Genomic DNA, 24,265 nt, shown 5'->3' with positions numbered 1-24,265 from the left:
AAACCAGCCAAACAAAAAATAAAACTTAAAAAAAAAAAATCAAGCCTAAACCTTGTTTTTCTACTGAGAAGCTTTTGTCCTTCAAGTGCACCGAGACACCTCAACATGGAAGAACTTTTAATTAAAAAAAACCCAAACCAAAGATACTGTAATTGCATTAAGATACAAACCAGGATCAACAGTAGTTGTTATTAAAACACTACTGACCTTTACATATTCTACTCTTTACTACGAGACGGTAATTTTGTGAGTAGTAGCCAAATCTGAAGGGGTTATTTGAGTACTAAGAAGAGGATAAAAAAACCTGAAAAGCTGAGATACAGTCACCTTCTGAAGCCTTCAGAAAAAAGTTTGGTTTTCTACACCCTGGAGTCAGCAATTTTTTAGGGTTTTTTTTAGATAACTATGCATTTCAGTCTGTGGTAATGATCACATCTTTAGAGCACACAGAATTAAACACATGAATAACTTTTTTTGTAACATGCTACCTAATAACATGAGCTGTTCCAGTACTAAGCAAAATGCAAAGTGCTAAGATTAAAAATTTGCACTGCTTTTGAACATTCAGATTTTTACTTGATTCATAGGTTTTTAAGGCCAGAAGAGAACATTAAGATCTGAGAATCTGACCTCCCAGATAACAGGGGCCAGAGGATTCTGTCTAGAGTTTCCTGTATTCAACTCAATAAATCCATAGATGAGTTAAAGCACATTTTTTACTGAGACAGGCAGTCCTGGTGTAAAGACTCCATGTGATGGAGTATTTACCACTTTCCTTGATAAGGTAGAACAACCTGAATTACAATAGGTGTTAAAAATGTGTCTTACTTCCCACTTTAATCCTTCAGCTGCAAGCTTCTTGATTTTATTACACCTACAGTAAAATACCTCATCAATACCCCACCGTCTCTGGGTGTAGGTAGTACTGACTATATTTAAGTCCTACTCCCTGAAGAATTAGGTAAAATGAAGGTGTCAGTTTAGCTGACTCTGTTTCACACCCTGCACGCATTAGTCTGTTCACACAGAATCACTAAGGTTGGAAAAGACCTGTAAGATCATCAAGTCCAACCATCAACTAACACCACCATGCCCATTAAACCACGTCACACAATGCCTCGTCCACACGTTCCTTGAACACCTCCAGTGAGGGTGACTCCACCACCTCCCTGGGCAGCCTGTTCCAGTGCTTCACCACTCTCTCAGTAAAGAATTTTTCCTAATATCCAGCCTGAACCTCCCCTGGCGCAGCTTGAGGCCGTTTCCTCTTGTCCTGTCGCTATTCACTTGGGAGAAGAGACCAACACCCACCAGTCTGCAACCCCCTTTCAGGTAATTGTAGAGAGCAATAAGGTCTCCCCTCAGCCTCCTCTCCTCCAGACTGAACAACCCCAGCTCCCTCAGCCGCTTCTCATAAGACTTGTGTTCCAGACCCCTCACCAGCTTCGTCGCCCTTCTCTGGACACGCTCCAGCACCTCAATGTCCTTCTTGGAGTGAGGGGCCCAAAACTGAACACAGGATTCGAGTTGTGGCCTCACGAGCACCGAGTACAGGGGCACGGTCACCTCCCTACTCCTGCTGGCCACACTATTTCTGATACAGGCCAGGATGCCGTTGGCCTTCTTGGCCACCTGGGCACACTGCTGGCTCATCTTCAGCCGGCTGTCAACCAACACCCCCAGGTCCTTTTCTGCTGGGCAGCTTTCCAGCCACTCGTCCCCAAGCCTGTAGCGTTGCATGGGGTTGTTGTGACCCAAGTGCAGGACCCGGCACTTGGCCTTGTTGAACCGCATACAAGTGGCCTCAGCCCATCGATCCAGCCTGTCCAGATCCCTCTGCAGAGCCTTCCTACCCTCGAGCAGATCAACACTCCCACCCAACTTGGTGTCATCTGAAAACTTGCTTAGGGAGCACTCAATCCCCTCATTCAGATCATCAATAAATATATTAAACAAGACCGGTCCCAAAACTGAGCCCTGGGGGACTCCACTTGTGACCGGCCGCCAACTGGATTTCACCCCATTCACTACAACTCTCTGGGCTTGGCCGTCCAGCCAGTTTTATACCCAGCGAAGAGTGCACCTGTCTGAGCCATGATTCGCCAGCTTCTCCAGGAGAATACTGTGGGAGACAGTGTCGAAGGCTTTACTAAAGTCCAGGTAGACAACATCTACAGCCTTTCCCTCATCCACTGGACAGGTCACCTGGTCATAGAAGGACGTCAGGTTTGTCAAGCAGGACCTGCCTTTCATGAACCCATGCTGACTGGGCCTGATCACCTGGTTGTCCTGTATGTACCGCATGATGGCACTCAAAATCATCTGCTCCATAATCTTCCCCGGCACCGAGGTCAGGCTGACAGGCCTGTAGTTCCCCGGATCCTCCTTCCGACCCTTCTTGTAGATGGGCGTCACGTTGGCAAGCCTCCAGTCGTCTGGGACCTCCCCTGTTAACCAGGACTGTTGATAAATAATGGAGAGTGGCTTGGCAAGCTCCTCCACCAGCTCCCTCGGCACCCTTGGGTGGATGCCATCAGGCCCCATAGACTTGTGAGTGTCCAGGTGGCATAGCAGGTTGTTAACTGCTTCCTCCTGGATCACAGGGAGTTTGTTTTGCTCTCCATCCTTGTCTTCCAGCTCAGGGAGTTGAATACCCTGAGGATACCTGGTGTGGCTGTTAAAGACTGAGGCAAAGAAGGCATTAAGTACCTCAGCCTTTTCCTCATCCTTTGTGCCGACGTTCCCCCCCGCATCCAGTAAAGGATGGAGATTCTCCTTGGCTCTCTTCTTGTTGTTAATGTATTTATAGAAGCATTTTTTGTTATCTCTTACAACCATGGCCAGACTGAGCTCTAGCTGGGCTTTTGCCTTCCTAATTCCCTCTCTGCATGACCTAACGAGGTCCTTGTATTCTTCTTCAGTTGCCTGCCCCTTCTTCCAAAGGTGATAAACTCTCCTTTTTTTCCCTGAGTCCCAGCAAAAGCTCCTTGTTCAGCCAGGCCGGTCATCCTCACCGACGGCTCTTCTTACGGCACATGGGGACTGCCTGCTCCTGCACCTTTAAGATTTCCTTCTTGAAGAATGTCCAGCCTTCCTGGACCCCTTTGCCCTTCAGGACTGTCTCCCAAGGGACCCTCTCAAGCAGTGTCCTGAACAGGCTGAAGTCTGCCCTCTGGAAGTCCATCGTAGTGGTTTTGCTGACCCCCCTCCTCACTTGGCCAAGAATTGAGAATTCTGTCATTTCCCTTCTGAGCAAGACCCCTTCAACAAGAATCACGGACACAAGAGGCAGGATAGCCTTCTCTGGGATCAACCCTGTGAGGAGCCTGGCATGTGATGCAGCTGGCCAGTCTAGGGGGTACAGGCCAGTATCTGGTGCCACTGATTGGCCTGAGGGCAAGGGTATTTTTACTGGTAAAATCCACGAGGAGTATTAATAGAAGTCTGGGACATGTTCCACATCGCAGTGGAAACATGTGATGAGAAGGGGCCCCTGCGCTGCTACGCTTTCTCCTCTTCTAGCGCAGAGAACAATGTGGTCTAGAAATCTACTGTGTTTCATCCCACTATAGTAGTTTTACTACTGTCACTGGAAAGTTAGTCAATAATTGGATTCATCTAACGATTAGAAACATTCTAATTTCCACTTTGAGTTCAATGGGTAAAGTTTGTTCATACCCATTGTTCTTAGTTGAATATTGCCCTATAGCTTAACCAGCTCTCTACCTTCCTCTTCAGTTATACCCATGATGTATTACTTATGGGCAGCAACTTCATTAATCTTCCCAGAGACTTCTTCGCTGAACTAAAATAAGTCAAGTTCCTTTAATTTCCTCCTATAAAAATACCCTTTTACAAAGCCTCACAAGATCAGAAAGCTTTCTCTTACTTATCATTTGAATTCCTGTCCTCTTTAGTGTTACAGGATCAGAGCTACCAATGATGTTCTACATGAACAGATCATTGTTGAGACAGCAAAGTGTTAGTAGTGTTGTCATCTGCCCACTTACAAATCTTCTCTATTTGTTTTGCAGAACTGCATCATTACCTGTTTTTTTGTCAGTACTTCACTAAATACAATTTGAAGTACAGACACACTGGATTTGGCCATATTAAAGCATAATTGTATCACCCACCAAACCGACTTTCTCTTAAGAATATGGACACCAACAATAAACTAATAGTTATTATTCCATCTGCAAACAATAATTTCTGTGAGCTCACTATTTACACAAAAAGATGCTTGAACTGATTTCCTTCCTAAAATAGCAAAAGGGAACTACTGGCTGGGTGTCTTAGAAAACTGCTGTGTTTTAAGATTCATCCCAGCACTAGGCGAAGTAAAATGTCTAACCTTCCCTGCAGGTCAGCAAATAGAGATCAGAACACAGATTTATTTATGCTTACGTTTGCATTATAGTAGTATTGTCTAATAATAACAGTGGTCTAAGGATGCCGGGAAAGCTATATTCTTTGTCTAATAAAAGCTATTCTCTCCCCCTATAATGTTCTTCCTGCAAATCGGGGGGGGGGGGGGGGGGCGCGCGGGGAGGAAGCTGTTGTACTTTTTCTGACCACTGTTTTTAGAAAACAGGAAAAACTATTTTAAAAAAAAATCCTATTTTTGCTTTTATTTTTATATTTTTAAGAAGCAAACCTTGATTTCTGATGCAACACTTCCGTAGCTCCCCTTCCTCCCCTCAACGCTGCACTGCCACAAGTAAGATTACAGCATTCAGTTAACCAAATTTCGTGGGGTTTTCCAGTGATCTAACTATCCATTTTCAGAGTTTGTCAATCTGAGATTAATTCTACCACAGTTTTGTCAAAGTATCATCACAGTCTGAAATGAAGGGGCTAATGTAGAAGGAATAATAAATATATTATGCAATAAAGGCTAAGAAGGATGTAAAACAGAAGACACAAAATGGTAACACTTGGGTTGGCAGTAAAACTATAGTAAGTGTAGATGCAGTTCACTTTCTACTCATCTGTTGTTTTCATGGCGTTTTAAAGGGACTATTATAGAATTCCCTCTTAATTCTAAGTGTCAGGAATGATTGTTGAAGAGTTCCTTTTCAAAAAGGCCACACCACAATTTATAAAACCTAAAAAGATTTATCAGTTTGCATTTTTGCTTTTATCTATCCAATTTCCACCACTAGATGGTGGAAGATAGTTACACAGGATGGGCAAGAATAGAAAACTTCTCAAAACGTGCAGACTTCTGTCATCACGTTATTTTCTATTGTAGATGTAAGTTTAAAAAAAAACCAAAACATTTTAACTTGGTTCTCTATCAAAATCACGTATTTTAAAAGCAATCAAATCATACATATTATTTAGATAAGTATTCAGATCATTCAGCCAATACCATAGATAACTGAGTTTGATACCATACTCACAAAGTATATCTTCAAAATGAAGGGGAAATACCAAATGGGATATAAAAGTCCCATATTTTTAAAAATCTGCAAGAAAAGGTGCTTTGCATTTTTTAGCAATGTGGACAGAAGTATTGCATTAGGCCTCTGACTGAAGGAACTACAATTGCATGCACTTATGGTTTTCTTGGCTATAAATTCAATCATATGTTTTGGCAAGTGCATACTAAAAAAATGCAATCAAGTAACATTTATAATCTTATTTAAGAAAACCACCACAGTTTGCAAAAAAAAAAGTAAAGTAAATCTCTATTTTATGTATGGTTGCAGTTCAAGTGAACAGTTCAGACCATAATTTTCAGTTACTATAGCTACTATTTTGAACATGAGCATAATAATGAAATAAATACACACAAAAAAAAAAATCAGGAAAACAGTGAATAACAAATCCCCTGAATTCTGCTTGACAAATATTATCTTCTGGCTTATTGATAATAATCTGTCACACAAAGTTGCTTTGTAATGTGATTATGGGCAGACAATGGCAAGTTTCTGTTGGTAGACTAACTTAATGCTGGCTGCTGCTCACACAGATCTGGTGGTAGCAGCTGCTTCCCAGGATAATGGAGAAAAAGGCAATATTTAGAGGGTAAAGTAGGAAATATTTTAGGAAAGAATAAGGGACCTGTCATCTAGCTATTCTTTTTTTGTGTATGAAGATGTAAGACATATCTCCAGGGCAACTTCAAAAAGCACTCTTACAGATAGTCAAGAACTCTTGCAAACTTATTTTGAGGACAGATTAAAATATTTTATCTTTTCTCTTAGACTCTGATCACTGTTGTTCACATTGCCCCTGAAGTTCTTCCCCATTCTGAAAACAAGTAGATAAAGGCTTGCTTTCTTCCCCTGTCATCTGCATTTCAGATGTTCAGGCAGGAGTTCCAGGTAGGAGACTGCATTTGAATGCCTAAGAATGCATTTGCCCTAAGTGTTATAAATCTGCCTGAGAAGGATCAGCCTCAACTTAAATATTTTGCTTCTGAAAAACCTCAAAATCATTCATCTAAGCCACTTTATCCTAGTAAAGAAGTTGCCAAGAAAGAAACTTTCAGAATTATTTTTAAGGCCTCAAAATTTTCTCTCAGGGAAATTCAAAGGCAAAAAACTCTCCTTTAGTGAGTCAACATATTTTCAGTAATAGCAATGGCATTCATATCTGTTTTAAAAAGCCAAAGAAGGTGTCCCGACACCAACTTCTATACTATGGATTTCATAGAAACTGCTGCCATATTATTATAGTGCTTTTCTGTGGTTTTGTGCTGCTACGCTTTATTTATGGAGTCTTCTGATTATGGAGTCTTCTCATACTCAACTGTTCTGATGCATGTACTCTCAAGAATCAGTGTTTGAGAAGACTCACTGGAGTAGAGAATCTAACATTTCTGAAGGAAGAGGAATACATATTTGAGTCTTCCTCTCTTCCCTTGGGCAGCCACAAAACTCACCCCCCTCATTGAGGGGTGGGCAGGGGGGGTGGGGAGGACGTCTGAAAAGAGGAGGTCTCTTTCTTGCATTTGTTAACCTTACACTCATTATAAGCATGTTATAACCATTTTATCACCATCTAACCTACAAGATAAAAGGAAAAATAAAATCAATATACACAGTTACTTGAAGGCACCTGTAACTATAGGCTGACATTCTTTCGAGACTTTTACTGGCCGCCATTTTATGCAGCAGACCCAACAGCTGAAGTCTAGGCTGGTATCACCGCATTAGATAGTTCTTTATCAAAAGCTAAAGCTATTTGGGGTTGGAAGATAAGGTTGATGGCATAGCTCCCCTAATTAGCAGGTCTAATGTGCAAATTATTAAGTACCTTTTTCAACTTCTGGTGAATGCACTTTGACAATAGTTTAATGCGATCTAAAAGCACATTACAGGATTGGAATCAATATGCTGATAATAGAATTTCTACCTTCTACTACTGACAGAGGCAATAGATCCCCTTTTGAATGTGTCTTTCATTGCAGATAATGCTTTTGTGCCACAATTGCTGGATGGACACTGTCATGAGGATAGCTATTTACAATGATAGATTTATGATGCATTTATTGGCCGCTAATTTATTAGACACTAAAGTGGTTGTTTAGCTGAAAACTAGAGGTAATGTACATTCTACATTCAACAAAAGGAGTGCAAATTAAGCTCTTTTCCCAAAGTGAATTAGCCTTACCTTGACACAATTAATTAGTATGCAATGGTTACACAAGTCAAATACCAGACAAAATGTATTTATCCATATGAAGTTTATTAAGGTAATGAAATGAAGTATAAAAAGTAACTTGTTGCATTAAAACACAGAAGACAGTGACAAGAACCAGTTAGTTCTGCTGAACTACACTAACACGCAGTCTCATTAAAAGATGGTTAATACTTCACAGGTGTAGTGTTCTCTCTCCAAGTATAAACATAGCAATACAGCATCGGAATATTTAATTTAACTTACATTTCACTATTCTATTTAATCTTCCTTTTAAAGTTATGCCAAACAATCAAAAATCAAAAGTCTTGATACTACTAGCCAAGCGTTTAGAGAATTTTAATGAACAAATTAGGCTTCTTGGCAAGAATGCACTTTTTACAAGTTTTTGTTGCAGTAGGTAGAGCTGGCAACATCTCTTAACTTGGATCTCCTTGTATGTTATTTCTGAGCTATTTCTCTTTTCTATAGCCTTCTACCTTACTTGCTGAAGTAGGTTCTAACTTGTGTGGCTAATTTTTGAGGACGTACAGAGTAGATGCATCAAGTATGCAAACCACAAGCTCTCCAGAAAATATTAGCTACTTTTCGTTTTTAAATAGAAACTAAACTGCATTTCTGTTAGCTGCGATCAACAAAACTATTACTTTAAGCACATTTAAAGAAAAGGCTTTAGAATACAAACAACAGACTTTGTTATTCCCCTCAGAAAATCCTAGGTTATATTGGAAACTGTCACCTTGTGTGTTTTGCAAGCTAGTAACCAATTACAGGGATACTACAGAACTCAGTTCAGTATCCGTCCCTTAACAGCACATGCTACAACAGAGCAGGTGCTCTACTGTACAATATTGTACAATAGAGTAGGCATTCTAATAACATGCTTTCTGACACATCTGTATCACACGCCTTTATTTCAAGTTTTTGAGTGTTTTTCTAAAGACAGTGCAGGTCAGAGGTTTTCATATAGGGAGTGTAACCCACGGGAAAAAAATTACATATGGCATGTGTTTTATATGAAACATTACTTGTATTAGGCAATTGTTGACTCTCCCCTTCAGTATGATTCAGGAACCCCAAATCTCACGATACTATTTTAAAATTGTAATGCAATCCAGGTTTTAGGACCTTCCAAAATGACAGGAAATGGATGACAGAAAAGTAAAGATAAAGTCTGAGCCTGATGCTGTTAAAGCAGAAGTCTTGGACACCAAACTTGCTATGATTTAAGCAGCAGCAGAGAACTCAACCTACCGATTTCCAGGACTAGCTGCTGCATCTCAGTGGTGCTGCTGCTGATTCTGTGAGATGTGCATAGTCCCACGCTTCCCTGAACAACAGGCAAACCCAAGAGAACTGCTTACCCCCTTTTATAGTCTCAGTTTCTTCCACAAGAAACAAGGCTGAATTGGGATGCTGCTGCATGTCACAATGTGGTCAGGTCTACTTTTTTGATCCAATTATTAATGAAATACCATAATCAAGTATAAGTAGGCCATAAGTAGTACACAATTTTAAATCCTCAAAAATGAAAGAGGAAGCATGACGGAAGACTTTAACTAAGGAGGTTAACTGCATTAGCACATAAAGGCACACTTTGCAAGGTCTAGTGACATTGATTTTCTACTATGAGCGTAAGTGATCTTCAGTACTGGCAACAGAGCAAATAAAAGCCATAATCAAATTATATAGTACAATTGCGTTAAAATCTCACACTTAAGGACCTAATTAACTGGCCCTTACTAACTGCTTTTTAGAAGCACTGAACACCCATTTCTCCCCTCTGACTCACCTGGTGTCTCAACGCCTCAAAAAAAAAAGGGGGGGGGGGGGGCAGATTTAAAAAAGTAAAATTAAGGTCTAACTTCAGGCACTCTACTTTGAAAATTACAGCTAAAGGAGACAACACTTATCTCACAATAAAGGGTCATTATTATTTAAAACCATTCTGATATCTATCTATGATTCCAAAGCCAGGCAGTACTTCCATAGTTTACATATCATCTAACTTTTGCAATTATTTGAAGCGCAATCAAAGAAACAACATAAAATATTTTGTTCAAGAAATTATCGTCTCGGGCAACAGAACTTTTCATGTATGACTGTTAGAAAATAATCACTATAGCTTACTACTTAAAAGAACAGACCTTGAAGTCATCATCAAAAGTTATTTTTTTAAGTACAAGATTAGTTATTGTCTACTCCAAATATTGAGTCAGAATCCCAATGCCTCACAACACACAGCACCTTTAACAGTTGTTTCCTATCACTTTTAAATTAAAAAATGAATTAGTAAGGGTAGTAATGATTCATCAGTCATACATAAAAGAAAAAAAAAAAGCAAAAGACGTTCTTACCTGTGCTTCCCCAAGGTCATTATTTACCACAGTGAAGTTTAGTCCAAGTTCTTCCACATCCCCTTCATAGCTCTTGAGAAAAAGCAAATTTTTGTACATTTCTGGATCTAATGAAGCTAAGTGATGAATGTCAACATCAGCACTTGTCCCCAGTAATTTTGAGAGGAAAAAACTAGCAAATGGCAGCTCCACCAGCATATTTTCATAAAGAGCCTGAAAAACAAAGCAATTAAAAGCACATTAGATTTTATTGTTGTGCATGCAGGAATTCTGAAGGCTGTTGCCTATTCCTGAACTTTTTGGTAATTCCTTCTTAATTTGGTCCCTGAATAGGATCTTCTGGTATGGCAACAGCCCAGATATTGCATGAATTTAAAAATAGTCATCCGAAGTTTGAAATTTGAGTATTTTTGTGAAATACCGAGCTCCTAAATTTTACAAATTAATTATGTGGTGTTTTAAAAGGTAAGGTCACTCCTTAACTGTCATTAATCTTCTTGTCCAAAGTATGATAACAAACAGAAGTGTATCAGTTGCATAGATTGGCAAGAAAAGCAAAGTTTGGTAAAGAACAATGCAACTGCATCAAGAATGTCTTCCAAAGTTAGCATCTCTACCTCCATTAGCATCGTCACAAGCAATGTTTTTCCATTCCTATCAACTGCTACATGTAAAATAGTCCACCCCTTAAAAATACCTATGTAAAACCAGTACACTTTAACCTAAACCAAATAAACTATTTCTCTTGCATATTATACAGATTCATCACTGCATATTTTTTGTGAATTCTACTACTTAATGGCATCATCAAACCATCCTAATTTCCAAGCTGAGAGCTTACCAGTTATGACTGTATCATATATCCAATCCTTCCTATGCCTGACATTGTTACACCTGTCAAAAGATTACTGAACCAAAAATAAGCCTGACCCGAATATGCAGCACTCATGAAAAATGTATTTTTACTGTAAACGGAGAGCTTCCTCAAGAATTTTCAAATATGCACAAAACTCCAGCAATACCACTCTTGTTTGACCTACTGTATGATCACATTTCAATGTAACACAAAGCAACTTTGCATATTTTTCATACAATAACAACTTCTTGTTGATTGGAAGAAAAAAGTACTTATGGTAGCTCTCAAAATAAAGAGAGATGGAAATTTCAAAGCTAGAAAGAGAAAGTATGACATAATTTAGAGAAAGCCTACATGAATAAAGGAAAAATAAAAGACCATTGCCTTTAAAAAAACATCCCTGAAACATGCTGTCTGTGCATAGCCTTTCCCATTGTCTAATTTGTTTGCCACATCAACATCTCTAACAATGACAACCAAATCTTTACAGTATCATTAATATCACTGCCAGGCTGTGATATTAAGGCATCATCAACATAACAACGTTTGTTCTCTTTTTACTCTTCAAGAACAGTGTTTTGGCATTACTTAATTCCTCCATAATCTGCTGCAAACTTAGAAAAGGAAGCACAATGAGCAAAAAAAGGAAAAAAGAAGAATCAATGTAGCTGTAATCACTCAATGATATTCCAACAAAGACGTTAAGAAAAATATACACAATTCCTTAAACTTTTGAAAGAACATTTCTACGACTTGAGTTAGACCTTGCAGAAAGAATTGAGAATAACGAGTTCAAAGCCAAAGGGTGCATTATATTTAGAGCTATATGATTTATTCAAGGTGTAGAAGTCGAAATCCTCATTTGTACAGTTGACTTTAAAAGCAAACTAGAGGGATAAATCATTAATTTGCAATGTATAAGGTCAGTGTTTGCTGTTCCTGCATTAGTAACAATAAAGCCATTGTAATTCCTTAAATATATCAAAGCTACCTGAATTTAAAATGGAATTCCATCTATGACTCATAAAATGTAAATGTAGAGGTGTAATTTTTTACACAAGGCAGGTTTAAGCCTTTAGAGCATTTAATATACAAGGACTAATAAATGATAGCACTAAAAACTATGATCACATCAGCTAAATGGATTATAAATTAAATTTCCATAATGTATGCAACTGAAATACAAATGTAGACATAAATCAAGGTATTTTCTAAACACAGGTTAATTACACAAATTCAAAACCTGTCTATTTTTTATGCAAAATAATCCACTTAGCATTTTTCAAACCGGTCTTAAGTCTTAGCCACTTGCAACACTTGAACCTAGAAGCCTATCAATAATTCCTTGTCAGGAAAAAACAGCAATAGGTATATTGAAAAAACTTGTATGTTATTTTTCAAGTGTCTGTCTTTTATGAATGTTTATTGCTAGAAATTGTGCCAAAATTATTTGAAATAAAAAGGATTAATTATAGTAGAAGCTTTTTAATATAAGTGAGTGCAGCTGCAATGCAATTAATGCAAATTGTGACGCTATCAGGAAAATAAATGTGAACAACATCACTGACTATTTCTGTTTGCTGCCAAATAACTTCAGTAATTTACTACATTAAGAATCAATAAAAAAATAATGCATTTCAAATGCATCACTATTAATCTTCAGGTAGTTCCAAAGTGAACATTTATAACTTCATCTAAAAACTATATAAAGCATTTTCAAATAAACTAAATTGAGCAACTTGAGAATAACTTTAACTACTACTTCTTCTCTTAGCCAAGTGATTGCAATATTAATAACAAAGTATTTTTGGAAACAAGGCAAACAGTAGTGTTTTGATTAGTTTGAAAGTCAAGTTATCCTAATAAAGTTTAATAAAAAATGCACTAAAACTCTGGTAAATAAAATCATGATGAACTCCGAGGGTTTTTTCAAAGAGGTGAATCATAGCATTACAGCCCCAGCACTGTGCAGAGATGCTGAGAAATGCTCAGTACCATTGAATATGACTGAATAAACTTTAAGTTTCAATCTAATTTCCCCATTTCTCAGCATAAACTGATCAAACTACCTGTTGCTGCCAAAAGATACCTGCCAGAGGGATGAAACAAATCAGCCTGCTGATTCAACTGGGTTTCTTTGCAGATGATTTCTTTGGGGTGTTTTTTGGGGGAAGGGATTGTTTGAAGGTGAGCTTTCTGTCAAATCAGAATCAGATTCAGCTCACAGCTATGGCCGAAACTGGGTAGGAACAGCAAGACCATTTGTTTCAATACCAGCACAACCTTACAGCAGCCAGTTGCCCATGGAAGTCCACCTTGATGGGTATTTTCCTTACTGCAGTTAATCTAATGGCCTAAAGGGGAGACTCGTTCCTTCCCACTTTGCCTTTAGTGAATTGTCTTGGGGAGCTGTAAGTTAACTGATTTTAAGCTTAGTTTTCTGCCTGTTCAACTCTCTGAATTGGCCTTCTACAACAACAACATAAAGGAGGCAGGAGCCCAGCATCAGTGACAGGCAGGGAAATGATGACGACCTCTTACAGAGGTAACCAGCTGTCAGACTGACTTAGCTGCAATATGAAGCTGCACCATTAGAATATACTCACATAGGTACTTTAACACAATATAAGGTCACACTCTCCCTCCAGAAGCAGTCCTCTTTTTTCCTCCAACAGCTAACAAGCAACAATGCCGACAGAAGAAAGTGGCTTGCTCTTGGAGGGAGGTGACTTCTGTTTGACTCTAAGTCAGAAATTCCTAATCATACACTGCTTCAAGAGATCAGCCAGCAAACTTAACCAATATATATATTTTAAAACTAATCTCTTCTCAAACTTCAAATACTCTCACCCGTTGGAAAGTTTAACTCTTACAGTTGTCATCTATGGGACTGGTGCCGTTCTAAGAGTTCACGTTCCCAATTTTCCTATCTAAGAAGCTTTTTACTTGATTTATTGTCTCTATCCTGCAGTCCCATAAACTGAAACTGACTACATACAGGACAAGATCCAGATAGGAAGTTATGAAAGGAGCAACTGGTGTTCAAATACGACATTAGACTTCTAGTTTCTAATGTTGGGGGGGGGGGGGGGGTGTGGGGCAGGAGGGGGAATGACACACAGACATGGTTTAACAGAACCTACATACCTCTCCCTCCCCAAAAGGCTGGGAGTATTACCATTCCACTTTCACAGAAGTGCCATTGGCAGATACAAGCTTGGGGCAAGAGGCTAGTCTGAAGCAGAGAGGGATGTCTACATCAAGGGCAATCACACAAGCAGCGTAGTGCTCCTAGGGCTCCAGTAGCTAAAAGGTTATGTCTGCTGAAAGGGCCATCTGGATTTCCCAGCACTATTGCAAACTCCTGTAGGTTCAGGATGCTCTTTAGGCAAAGTTATGACACCTTTAGATAACCATTAAAATAATTTAGAAGCTTCTGAAACAGAAAAGCCCCACCTATTTTTCAGTGACAAATGAGTTTTTGTACTCTTCCCCCCCCCCCATATTTTCCCATTAGCTCAAGATGCCTTGCTATTTTGTTTGGGGTTTTTTTGGTTTGGGTTTTTTTTTTTTTTTTTTTAAATAAATGGTTAGAAGTTGTTCTTTCTGGTTAAAAGGCTGAAAGTAAGATTTCACTACAGAAGAAGTAGTATTCAGTGAAAGAAACTTCATACACCTCCCCTCCCCTCTGTGAATGCCTGTAGAACACCGGAAGATTAAAACTGAACAAAATAACAGGAAGTCTACTGTGGTTAATAGGTTTTGACTTCACACACAAAGCACACAGTCTGAAATCTATTGTTTCTCTTTTAAATAATATTAGCTACTTACAAATACAATAAGGCATCTAAATACTGTCTAGTTCAACTATAATTGATTGCAACATGGACTAGCTACAAAACCCTTTACTCAATTCAGCAACATAGATCACAACTTGGTCACCTAAAGCGAAAAATACTATGTTCAGATACTGGACATAGACAAATATAGTGAATGCATTCATCAAACACCTGTGATGGGGGAGGAGGGAAGGCATGGTTAAGGCCAACAACTTTCAGAATATAGGCATGCAATTAGTAGCTTTAAAATATTACGGAAGAAAGATGTCAGCTAGAAGGACAGTTGTAGACAGTAAGATGGGAAGAAGTATGAAATGTGCAGTTCTCTGGACAAGGAGGACTTTTTTCTTGTTTTCAGTGTAACGAGCATAACATCTGACTGGGACTATATGAAGATAACTATCATAGTATTATTTAAGCACTACATGGTCACACGAGGTACTGTTCAGGTATGACCCCAAGATTTAGGAAACAGCTCTTCAGAAATAAAAGACTTTGTGCCATGTTTTAAAACTGGACAAACTTTAAGCCAGTCTAGCCATTTCAGACAAATTAGCTCTATATAGTAGAGGTTACATGCTGGACATACAACATGTTGAATAAAATTCAAATTGTGTAAATAAATTCACAGATGAACCAACTAAACCTTCCTGACTGTGAGGCAGCTTTAATGCCTTTACTTACACTTTCAGGTCTACAATTAATTCTCTCATTTATTATTTTAACTAAAATCTTTCTTCTTAAGAAAAATAATTAATCATTGTTCTTTCTTACTCTCCATTAATCCTTCACAACCCAGAATTGTATTTTAAAATCTAAACAATGCTAAAGTCATACCCCTAGAAAGACACACAGCTTATGGGCTGAAGCAGTAAATGACTGGGCTTAAATTCAGTTATTTCCCTAACCAGCCCCCAAGACCATAACCCTTTCTATTTCAGTCATTTTAAACAGTTACTATTAAATAATACTTAGCACTTACAGAGTGCAATAGATCTTCAAAGCTGTACAGAACCATTAATAAAAATGATAGAAAAATAGCAAAACCATTAGAACTTCCTTCTACCTTATTATTTATATCCTAGATATATCTCATCACACTCAAAAAGCCTTTGGGGCCAGCAAGGCCTGTTCTACCCTAATGAAAAAGATAAAACTAAAAATATAAGTTACATTAACATGTACCCATATTTTTGAAACATTTTTAAAGCTAGTATTTAGTAACTTTAAGATAAAATAATTTCCTACAGATATACTTAATAATGTGCTTTAAAATGAGCAAAACCAAACTGATATTGTTCCTAATGTCAATATGGTAAAATAAACCTAATTATATCAGGTGTGTGTCACAACATAGTATGTCTACTACCTCGTAGCTTCAAGTCACTGTTTCTCAGTTCTCTAACCTCTACGATACCAGAGACATCTAGACATATTCATATCACCTTAGTAATGGTAAATCTGGTACATCATCTTCCATGTATGACTGAAAATTCATAGTGCACTTTTTGTTCAAATACTGGATGCCCTTCGTGTTTCTAAAAAAAAAAGTACTAGTCCAAAATTCCACAGCTAGATGCCTATAATTAGGCTTCTGAAAGAGATGTATTAACATCTCTTGTAGCAGTGTGAGTATCCTCAGGTTTAAAAATATTTTTTTTCAGAAAAAAATAAAGCCTTTTGTAAATTGGTTTTACTTCTGATTTCCTACTCCCTGGGAATCAGAAAGTCAGTAAGTACAAGTTCATAGAAGTCCCAGAGATTTGGGGTACCAAAGACTCAGATGCGAGAGGCCTGCCTGTCAAATTAGCTGAAGTCAGTGTAAATACCTGAAATGGATTGCAGGTGTATGATAAGCACAAGACAAACTCATGACTGACTCATGAACACATTACCATAAAATGTAGGGATCCATTTCCAAAGACTCCAGTGCAGCATATCAAGTATAATGATCTTGAGTTAATTTTTAATTTAAAAATGGAAAACGTCATGCTACTACTTTTATTCAAAGCATTTAGGACATACTTAATTTTATTACAAGAACTTTCATTACCAAAATAGAGTGTTTCCGAAATGTTGGTACTTGCAGAAAACCACCAGTTCATCAGCTTGGTACTTTCCTTCTGTTTTAATAGGAACAGTTACCCCTGTAACTTACGCCATGTATATAATATAAATTGCGATCAATGTCATTTGGGGGGTTTTGAGGGATGGGAGAGGGAAGGACTAGAGATACCTGTGGATGCACTGGATAACTGATAGTTATCATTCACTACTGAAGTTCCAGTAAAGGCTTAATAGATTTTTTTTGTCTCAAATTCAAACATAATTTAGTAAGAACTGAAGATAAAAAGGAAGATATCTCCTGCTTATTTAAGTTCTAATTTTCTGAAAAACTGAAACATTTACTACTATATAACTAACCTCTGGATACGCTTCTAAGATAAATCTGTATTTTAATAGCAGTGAAACTAGTCATTTTTGAAGACAGTTCAAATGGGATAAAGAATTTCAGTAAATATTCCAAACCTAATTGACTGAAATGGACGTAGGTGTTCCCAACTGAGAAAAAAGATCAGGATACCATTACCACACACTCTAACTGTTTATTTATTCCCTGTCTAGGAACCTGATTTAGAGGCAATAAAATGCAATCAGTACACAAACCAGAAGCAGGAATCATCTGCTAATGGAACTTTTAATTGAGGAGTGACCACTGACATGAGGTAATTCTTTCCATGCAGAACTCCTTGCAGAGACCTCTACGCACTTTATCACGGTAAACAATCACTAACATATGCATTAAAGAAAATTTAAATACATTATGACCCAATAAATATCACAATCCATCAATACACACTTTTCCTTCCTAAAGATTTAGCGTTAAAATACCACATTTCAGTAGTCTTTTAGTGCTAGACATATATTTACAAGGTTAGTACTAACGTAGCTATTTGTAATCAAAAGATAATTGGTTATGTTAAATGAACCAGTACACAAAGGAACTGTCAAGCTGAACAACCGTGTCAGAAAATAGATTCAGATTAGTTTACATCTACATTCATAAATCATGAAATAAGTTCTGTAAGGTATCAATTTTGTGCTCTTATGATTGTGTTTCTGCACTGTGAATGTATAATTAAAAGAGCATGCCACTTTACATGGTAAATTCCTGTTTTAATTCCATTTCAGATTATCCAGGATTTTCTGAGACAAATGATCAGCTAACTTGCTTTTAAGCAAAATGCTGAGTCTACAAAATCATGTGCAGCATAACTGAAATTAATAAAAAAAAGTTTATACTTTGTATCAGTATCACTAATTCCATCCCTACACCTTTCTAGGTACTAGTAATATCAATTGTGGCTGCAGCACAAATCAATTAAGTGTCCTGATTTAAGCCAAGCCAAAGTGGATCTTAATTAAATCAACAATAAGCAAAGGGTAGCCTAAAAATCAGAAGGGGGAAAAAAAAAAACCAAGCCCCACCCTTCAGCAGTCAGAGAAACAGAGGAAGAGTAGCAGCGCAATGCTTGACACACAATCCTATCAAATATTCAAGTGTATGAAAACCACTTGTTCTCATTGTAGAGTTTTCTTGCTTTGTTTTCTCTCGACAAGCTTTTGGCGCAAAAAGGGCACACAAATATGTTACTAGAAACATTCGCTTGAAGGTTTTAACTCCATATGTGCAGCCTATTAATGATTTAAGAGTTTAGGATCTGATCCAGATCTTGCTGTGAAGACTCCCACTGATTCAAGCTATTTTAGATAAGGCCCCAGGATGATTAAGAACTACTTCAGTTTTTCTGCAAAACGGATACAAGTAGACACTGCTAGTCTGTACCTTCTAGCCAGCAATAGTATCTCGCACAACAAATGATCTATCACAGCTCTATTCAAAGTTACAAACTGGAACCACAAGGCACACTCTCTAGGATATAGAAAAATAATCTAACCAATAATTAATGGTCCCACATTCACTACTAGGGTAATAAAATTTGTATTTGATCTACTATTACCCTTCTAACATTTAATTTTACCAAAAGACATTTTATAACTTTTTCCAATTATGTATGTTCAACAACATTTAGATATGTGCACAGAACAGTCCGTTATATCTTAAATCAGTACAGTAACCTATAAAAATTCATATGAAAATAAACAACTTAAACCTTCATCAAAAAAATATCCACCAGGCCACGCAAATTACTAACCTCCTATATAACGTTAATGACCAAAGACTATACCTGGATTGTCTCATGTATCCATCATCAAAATAATGCTAAAATTTAAAATAAACACATTATTTTTGCTCAATCCTTGCTGCTTCTTCTATCGAAGTTCTTTATTTGGATCCACAAAGGACACACTCAGTTCAAAACAACAATAACTCTAAACACCGCATTTTGTTCTTTATACCGCCTTCCCAACCATTTAAGACAAAAGCAAGTCTTGGCAAAACATATCTAAATCTTTTCAGAAAACTCCAATGTATTCCAAGGACTGCAGATTCTATTGCTTAGGAAAAGAGACTTAATACTGTATTTCAAAGATAGTGCATATATTCTTCAGCAACAAGAATGCATGACTCACTAGTGCTCTTCAATATGCTGGAATAAGAGAAGAGAAATGGAGATGGTCAAATTCAGTATAACCAAAGATGCTGAGTTTATTAGACAAAAATCTCTAATGTCAGAAAGAGTCACTTTGTTAAAGGTGCAAAGACAATCATTGCAAAACATAATATATCCAAGAACTAGCAGGTCTATGTCAAAAAGAAGAAGAAACCATAAATATTATCATTCTAATCTTTCTATGGACTTCCTACCATATTCTTAAACTAATATTGATACTTTACGAAATTTAAGGAAATTAACATAAGAATTAGCTACTTGATGTCAAAAAATTCCAAATGCGAAGACTGTCATTTTCCACAACATCTTCACATTAACATAATTGAATAAATGCAGATGTAAGCTGGAAATGGAGAATGATAACATGGTATACCAGACTGAGTTGAGGTCTGAACATGGTGAAGTTCAGATTTTAGTTCCATATCTGTCACTGTTCTACTGATCACTGTTTCTGTTCAAATGGTTAACGAGTATTTCCCTATTTCCAGGTTTGCAGCAGACCATTCAAGGATCAGCACAGAGAAAATCCTCATTTAAGATTCTCAGGTGTTGCTTCCAAACTCCCCTTCTCTGGCTATGTTGCTTGAAGTTTTGGTAGCCTGTCAAAATAGCAACTTTTGCGTTCTCCTGAGCCAAGTCCACTACATCGTCAAAGCTGCAGCAGGAAAGTCTGCATGTGGAAAGATTTTTAGCACTGCCAGAACAACTACTGCATGTAGAAAGGAAGTTAAACCAAATCAGATGCCCCCCCAGCCTAATCCTACCTACTGTGAGAGGAAAAGGATTACAATGTCCCATCCATACTTCTAGGACACCACATGAGACAACAAGACTTTATTTTTCAGAGAGGACAAAGAGGATTTGAGGCTAGAACACCTCTGTCTGAACATCCCCGACAGCACAGGACACCCTCAGCTCTCAAGCAAAGCCTGGGACTCAAAGTCACTACTATGCTTCCAGTGAGGGAAAGGTTCAAGTTGCAAACCCTGCCAGTGGTGGGAGACTGCTACCTGAGGTGTGCATGGTAAGCTGAGCTTTTACTTTTAAGGAAGAGAAAGAAAAAATGCTTAAAAGGCAGCAATGTTAAAATAACATTTACATTACAGAGTAAAGTCACTGGAAGTTGAGAAATGTAAACTTTGGAAGTGTTTGAGTAGCTGTTGTTTAAGCAAACTCATTTCTGCCTTTTTTTTTTTTTTAGGAATGATTTCAGACAAAAAATGCAATTACATGATCACATGGCATTATTTCTACAAGACCTTTTGCTCATTCAGTGATCAGTAAAAATGGCATGCAGTTTGTGTAGTATACAGATTTCAACTTCTTCACTAACGACAAAAATACACCCCAAACAATCAATAATTTATTTAGGGTTAAAATAATTTTCAAAGTTTTACATACACCATTTTTAAAGGTAAGTTTTAAATTTTCAGATGTTCCTACTTCTGAACTGACCAATTAACACAGAAGATGTCGAGCTGTTAGAAACTTTCTGATGAGAAGAAAAACTGAATTAGATGTAAATCTATGGTACTGAAATGCATTCGGATATTAGTATGAAAGGGTTACCAAGAGACAGAGGATTTTTATAAATTATTATATTTTAATGTATTTGTTTTCTGATAACATTGAAGCTTCTTACGTGAGAGATTTTGGTAGCAGCGCTCTTTACATACTGGTTTCCACAAATAAGAAATTGCTGTGGATGCCTGATTGCTTCCTTTGCATTATATCTGTTTTGTTTACAAAGGGGCTTTTAATAATCCACTATTGCTCTCAAATAACCTTGTGCAAAGCATAAAATGGACACATTTTTGAAAACAGGTGAGTGAGTATTCAATAACTTAACTGAGACCGCAATACTGGCAGGTTTTGAATAGTATGGTCGTGCCTTATCTTTCTGTTTAATTCATCAAGTCTCTAAATACACTACTAAAAAGGTGTCTGTGCACCTGGGTAAGGGTAATTATTAAATAACACTGTCAATTCTTACCTTATGTAAACATACTGCAAATACAAAAACAATTTATGCTTTCAAAATGTTAAATAATAGATCCTATGATTTTAAATAGTCAAAACTAAAACTATACTTGTAGCACTCTGTGGCAGGTAAAACACATTTTGCATTTCACTCTTTATGCTAATATTTAAAATCCAACTACAGAAGGCAATGGGTTATTTTGACAGAGGAAATTAAAGATTCAATATTACCATCTTTTTTTTGAAAAAATGTTTCAAACTTCCCCTTGACAATTGAGCCCTGCCCAATTCCTAGATAAACACTAAACATTTTTGGAGTGAAGTAACTTCCTCACAATACCACAGCAGCATTCGCTTCCCCACTCCAAAAAATCTATGCATACAGAAAGAAAATGAAGCCTTGGATATGTAACATAGGTCATAATTACAAACTATTGTATCAGTACTGAATCCATCTCCAATTAAGAACAGGAACATCCTTCAAAAATTATTTTATTGAAATGGCTGATTTGAAATTCTCATTATTTAACAAGTTTGGATGTTGCAATAGCTAGGAAGCATTAGCAGAGAATTTTCCTACAAAGTGGCAGTTTAATCTAAACCAGTTGACTGGCAACTCTGAAACAGAGCGCTGTTCTTCAACAACTCCAGTTTGGCAGCAACATCCTCTTAAACTGCTTCCAGCTACACTAAAAGGACATCCAACTGTATGTTAAATCTCACTGCAAGTCAGCAGGTAATTTTAGCCTCCAAAATAATTCCAGCAGTTAAATGGGACTTTTACATCTTAAATACCTTTAGTTTTAGATAGCTGAGTAGCAATCAATAATTTTTTTTCTGAAATGGAATCTGTATTCCAAACTTTGTTTCACAATTATTAGCTTTACAAAAATGATTTCAAGGCCTTAGAAGGAAATAGCCTCAGTACTAAACCTGACCATAAAAGAAAGATGAATGTAATGAATGTTTGTAATGATTTCTCTCTTTTTTCTTTTTTTTTCCCCCTTCACTTTTCATCTAGCTTAACAAGTGTGTATTAGTCTTTGAACATTCACAACACCAAAATATCAAGCACTAAAACTCAAGAAAGATGCAAAATGTACAAAAAACCAAGCAGAGTAAGTGAAAGTTAATTTGCATATAGCTCTTAAGTATGATAAATGCTCATGGCAAATTTTAAATGCTAGCAAGAATTGTATACCTCATACAACTAGAAACTGTTTGTTGCTGAAAATATTAGTTTCATATATACTAAATGATTAAAATGTCACTGCAGTCAAATTCCTGAAAGCTCCAGGTTAAAGATCACCATAAGCAGAGTAGTTCTGTTGGCTTCTATCAACTTAACTTTAAGCAAGAGGATAAACACAGGAGCAGACATATGCACACTTTGCTCAACTGGCAGTCAGGGTATCTCAAATTCTCTGTACTTCTGAAGTATGTAACTTATTAAAATGAACCAGAAATGTGGGTGATACATGGAAATAATGTTCAGATCCAACATCTGAAAGTTATTTTTCCTCAACTCCAGAAAAATCATCATTTTTTCCTATCTACCCCTATCTAAAAAGAAAAAAATATTACTGAATAATATCAGTACTGCTATAGCTTTATATTATACAACACTGTTTTTACCTTTCCGAGCATTCTTCCAAGAAAGTAGTAATGTCGGGCATAAGAGTCTCCAACAAGCATCTGTGCAGCAGGGTTAGGGTAAAGAAGTCCCTCATTGGTGGTCTTAAAAAATCCCTGGTTAGGGTTAAATCCCGATTTAAGTAGTTCATTCAGAAATTCTCTGAAAATTCCACCACCATCAATACCAGCTTCATCAAGACCATGTGCATTAAGTAAGTGAACACGAATGCGCTTTTTTAGGTCAGGTTCTACAGAGAAAGGAGAGAGACAAATTCAAATACAACTATCTGCTTGAATTTTGTTTGGATAAAAACACATGTAACTATACATACAAATATATCCACACTAACTTTATATATAAAATTTAACTAGTAAATAGTAGCAAGAATCTATTACTGACTTGAATTTTGGAATATACAGTATGTGAAACTCACTTTGTACAAAGGGTCTTGCTTTAAGAGTCATCAAAAGGTGGAGTGGAGAGACACTAGGTAGGGGAACAAACTACAAAGTATTTTAAAGGGACCCAAGAATAATTTGAAAATTCTATTCATATAAAATATTGTGAATACAAGGTTCAGTTTTCTCCTGTCTGAAGGAACCGTCAATAAGCACTGCATTTCCTTAGGGGGGCTGACTGTTAAGCTACACCATTAAATAATATTATTTGAAATTGAACTTAGTATTTTTGATAGTTTGGACTCATTGCTATGTCATGTAATTCCAATGAGCAAGGTGTGGTAAAGATGGACATGTTCTGAAGGCAGGTGTTCTGCTTGTTTCATAGAAGGCTGCTACTTGAGAAAGCAAGCAATATTTAGTCCTTGAAGTATGTATACATAACAGGGAAGGAGGACCTTTTTGCTCAATGCACTGAAGGCTTCCAAATATCTAAAAAAATATACAGCTTTTATGCAAACCCTTGCATTGACTAGACTTGTGTTTCAGCAAAGCAACCAGTAATAAACCAGTAACAATGAAACTTTATACTGCTTCCATGTGCTACAAATACACACACTATGGATCCAAAGCTGATGTTCATGAAAAAAATCTTCAGCGCCTTGTAGCAACAGAATTTCTCCTGAACCACCAAGTGTCTTGCATTGTCTCTCCCATTAGCAAATGCCTCTACATCTACTAGTAACTTCCCATTTCACACTCAGCAATTTTTTAAAATTACCTATTAGTTCTTCATTCAAGTGAAATGCTCTCCTGCACAAAAATTCTGCTGACTGGAAATAGAGGATGGCCATTTTTAGCCACAGGTGCTGCAACAGGTCCACGCATCACCATTCAAAACAAGAAAATAGA

The 24,265-nt window shown here is 37.2% G+C and overlaps 1 protein-coding gene across 1 annotated transcript in view; it reads right to left on the bottom strand.

Moving 5' to 3' along the window:
* UBE3C (ubiquitin protein ligase E3C) overlaps nucleotides 1-24,265 on the bottom strand; it is an 82,244-nt gene that overhangs the window by 9,249 nt on the left and 48,730 nt on the right. The window contains exons 18-19 of the mRNA XM_059818614.1: nucleotides 22,955-23,202; nucleotides 10,008-10,220 (exon numbers count right to left, since the gene is read on the bottom strand). Of these exons, the coding sequence (XP_059674597.1) occupies nucleotides 10,008-10,220; nucleotides 22,955-23,202 (461 nt within the window). The remainder of the gene's footprint in view (nucleotides 1-10,007; nucleotides 10,221-22,954; nucleotides 23,203-24,265) is intronic.

This window comes from Gavia stellata, chromosome 6, assembly GCF_030936135.1.
Source record: "Gavia stellata isolate bGavSte3 chromosome 6, bGavSte3.hap2, whole genome shotgun sequence".
NCBI lineage: Eukaryota > Metazoa > Chordata > Aves > Gaviiformes > Gaviidae > Gavia > Gavia stellata.
Note: the sequence above shows the minus strand (reverse complement) of the source record. Positions and strands in the feature narration are given on the sequence as shown.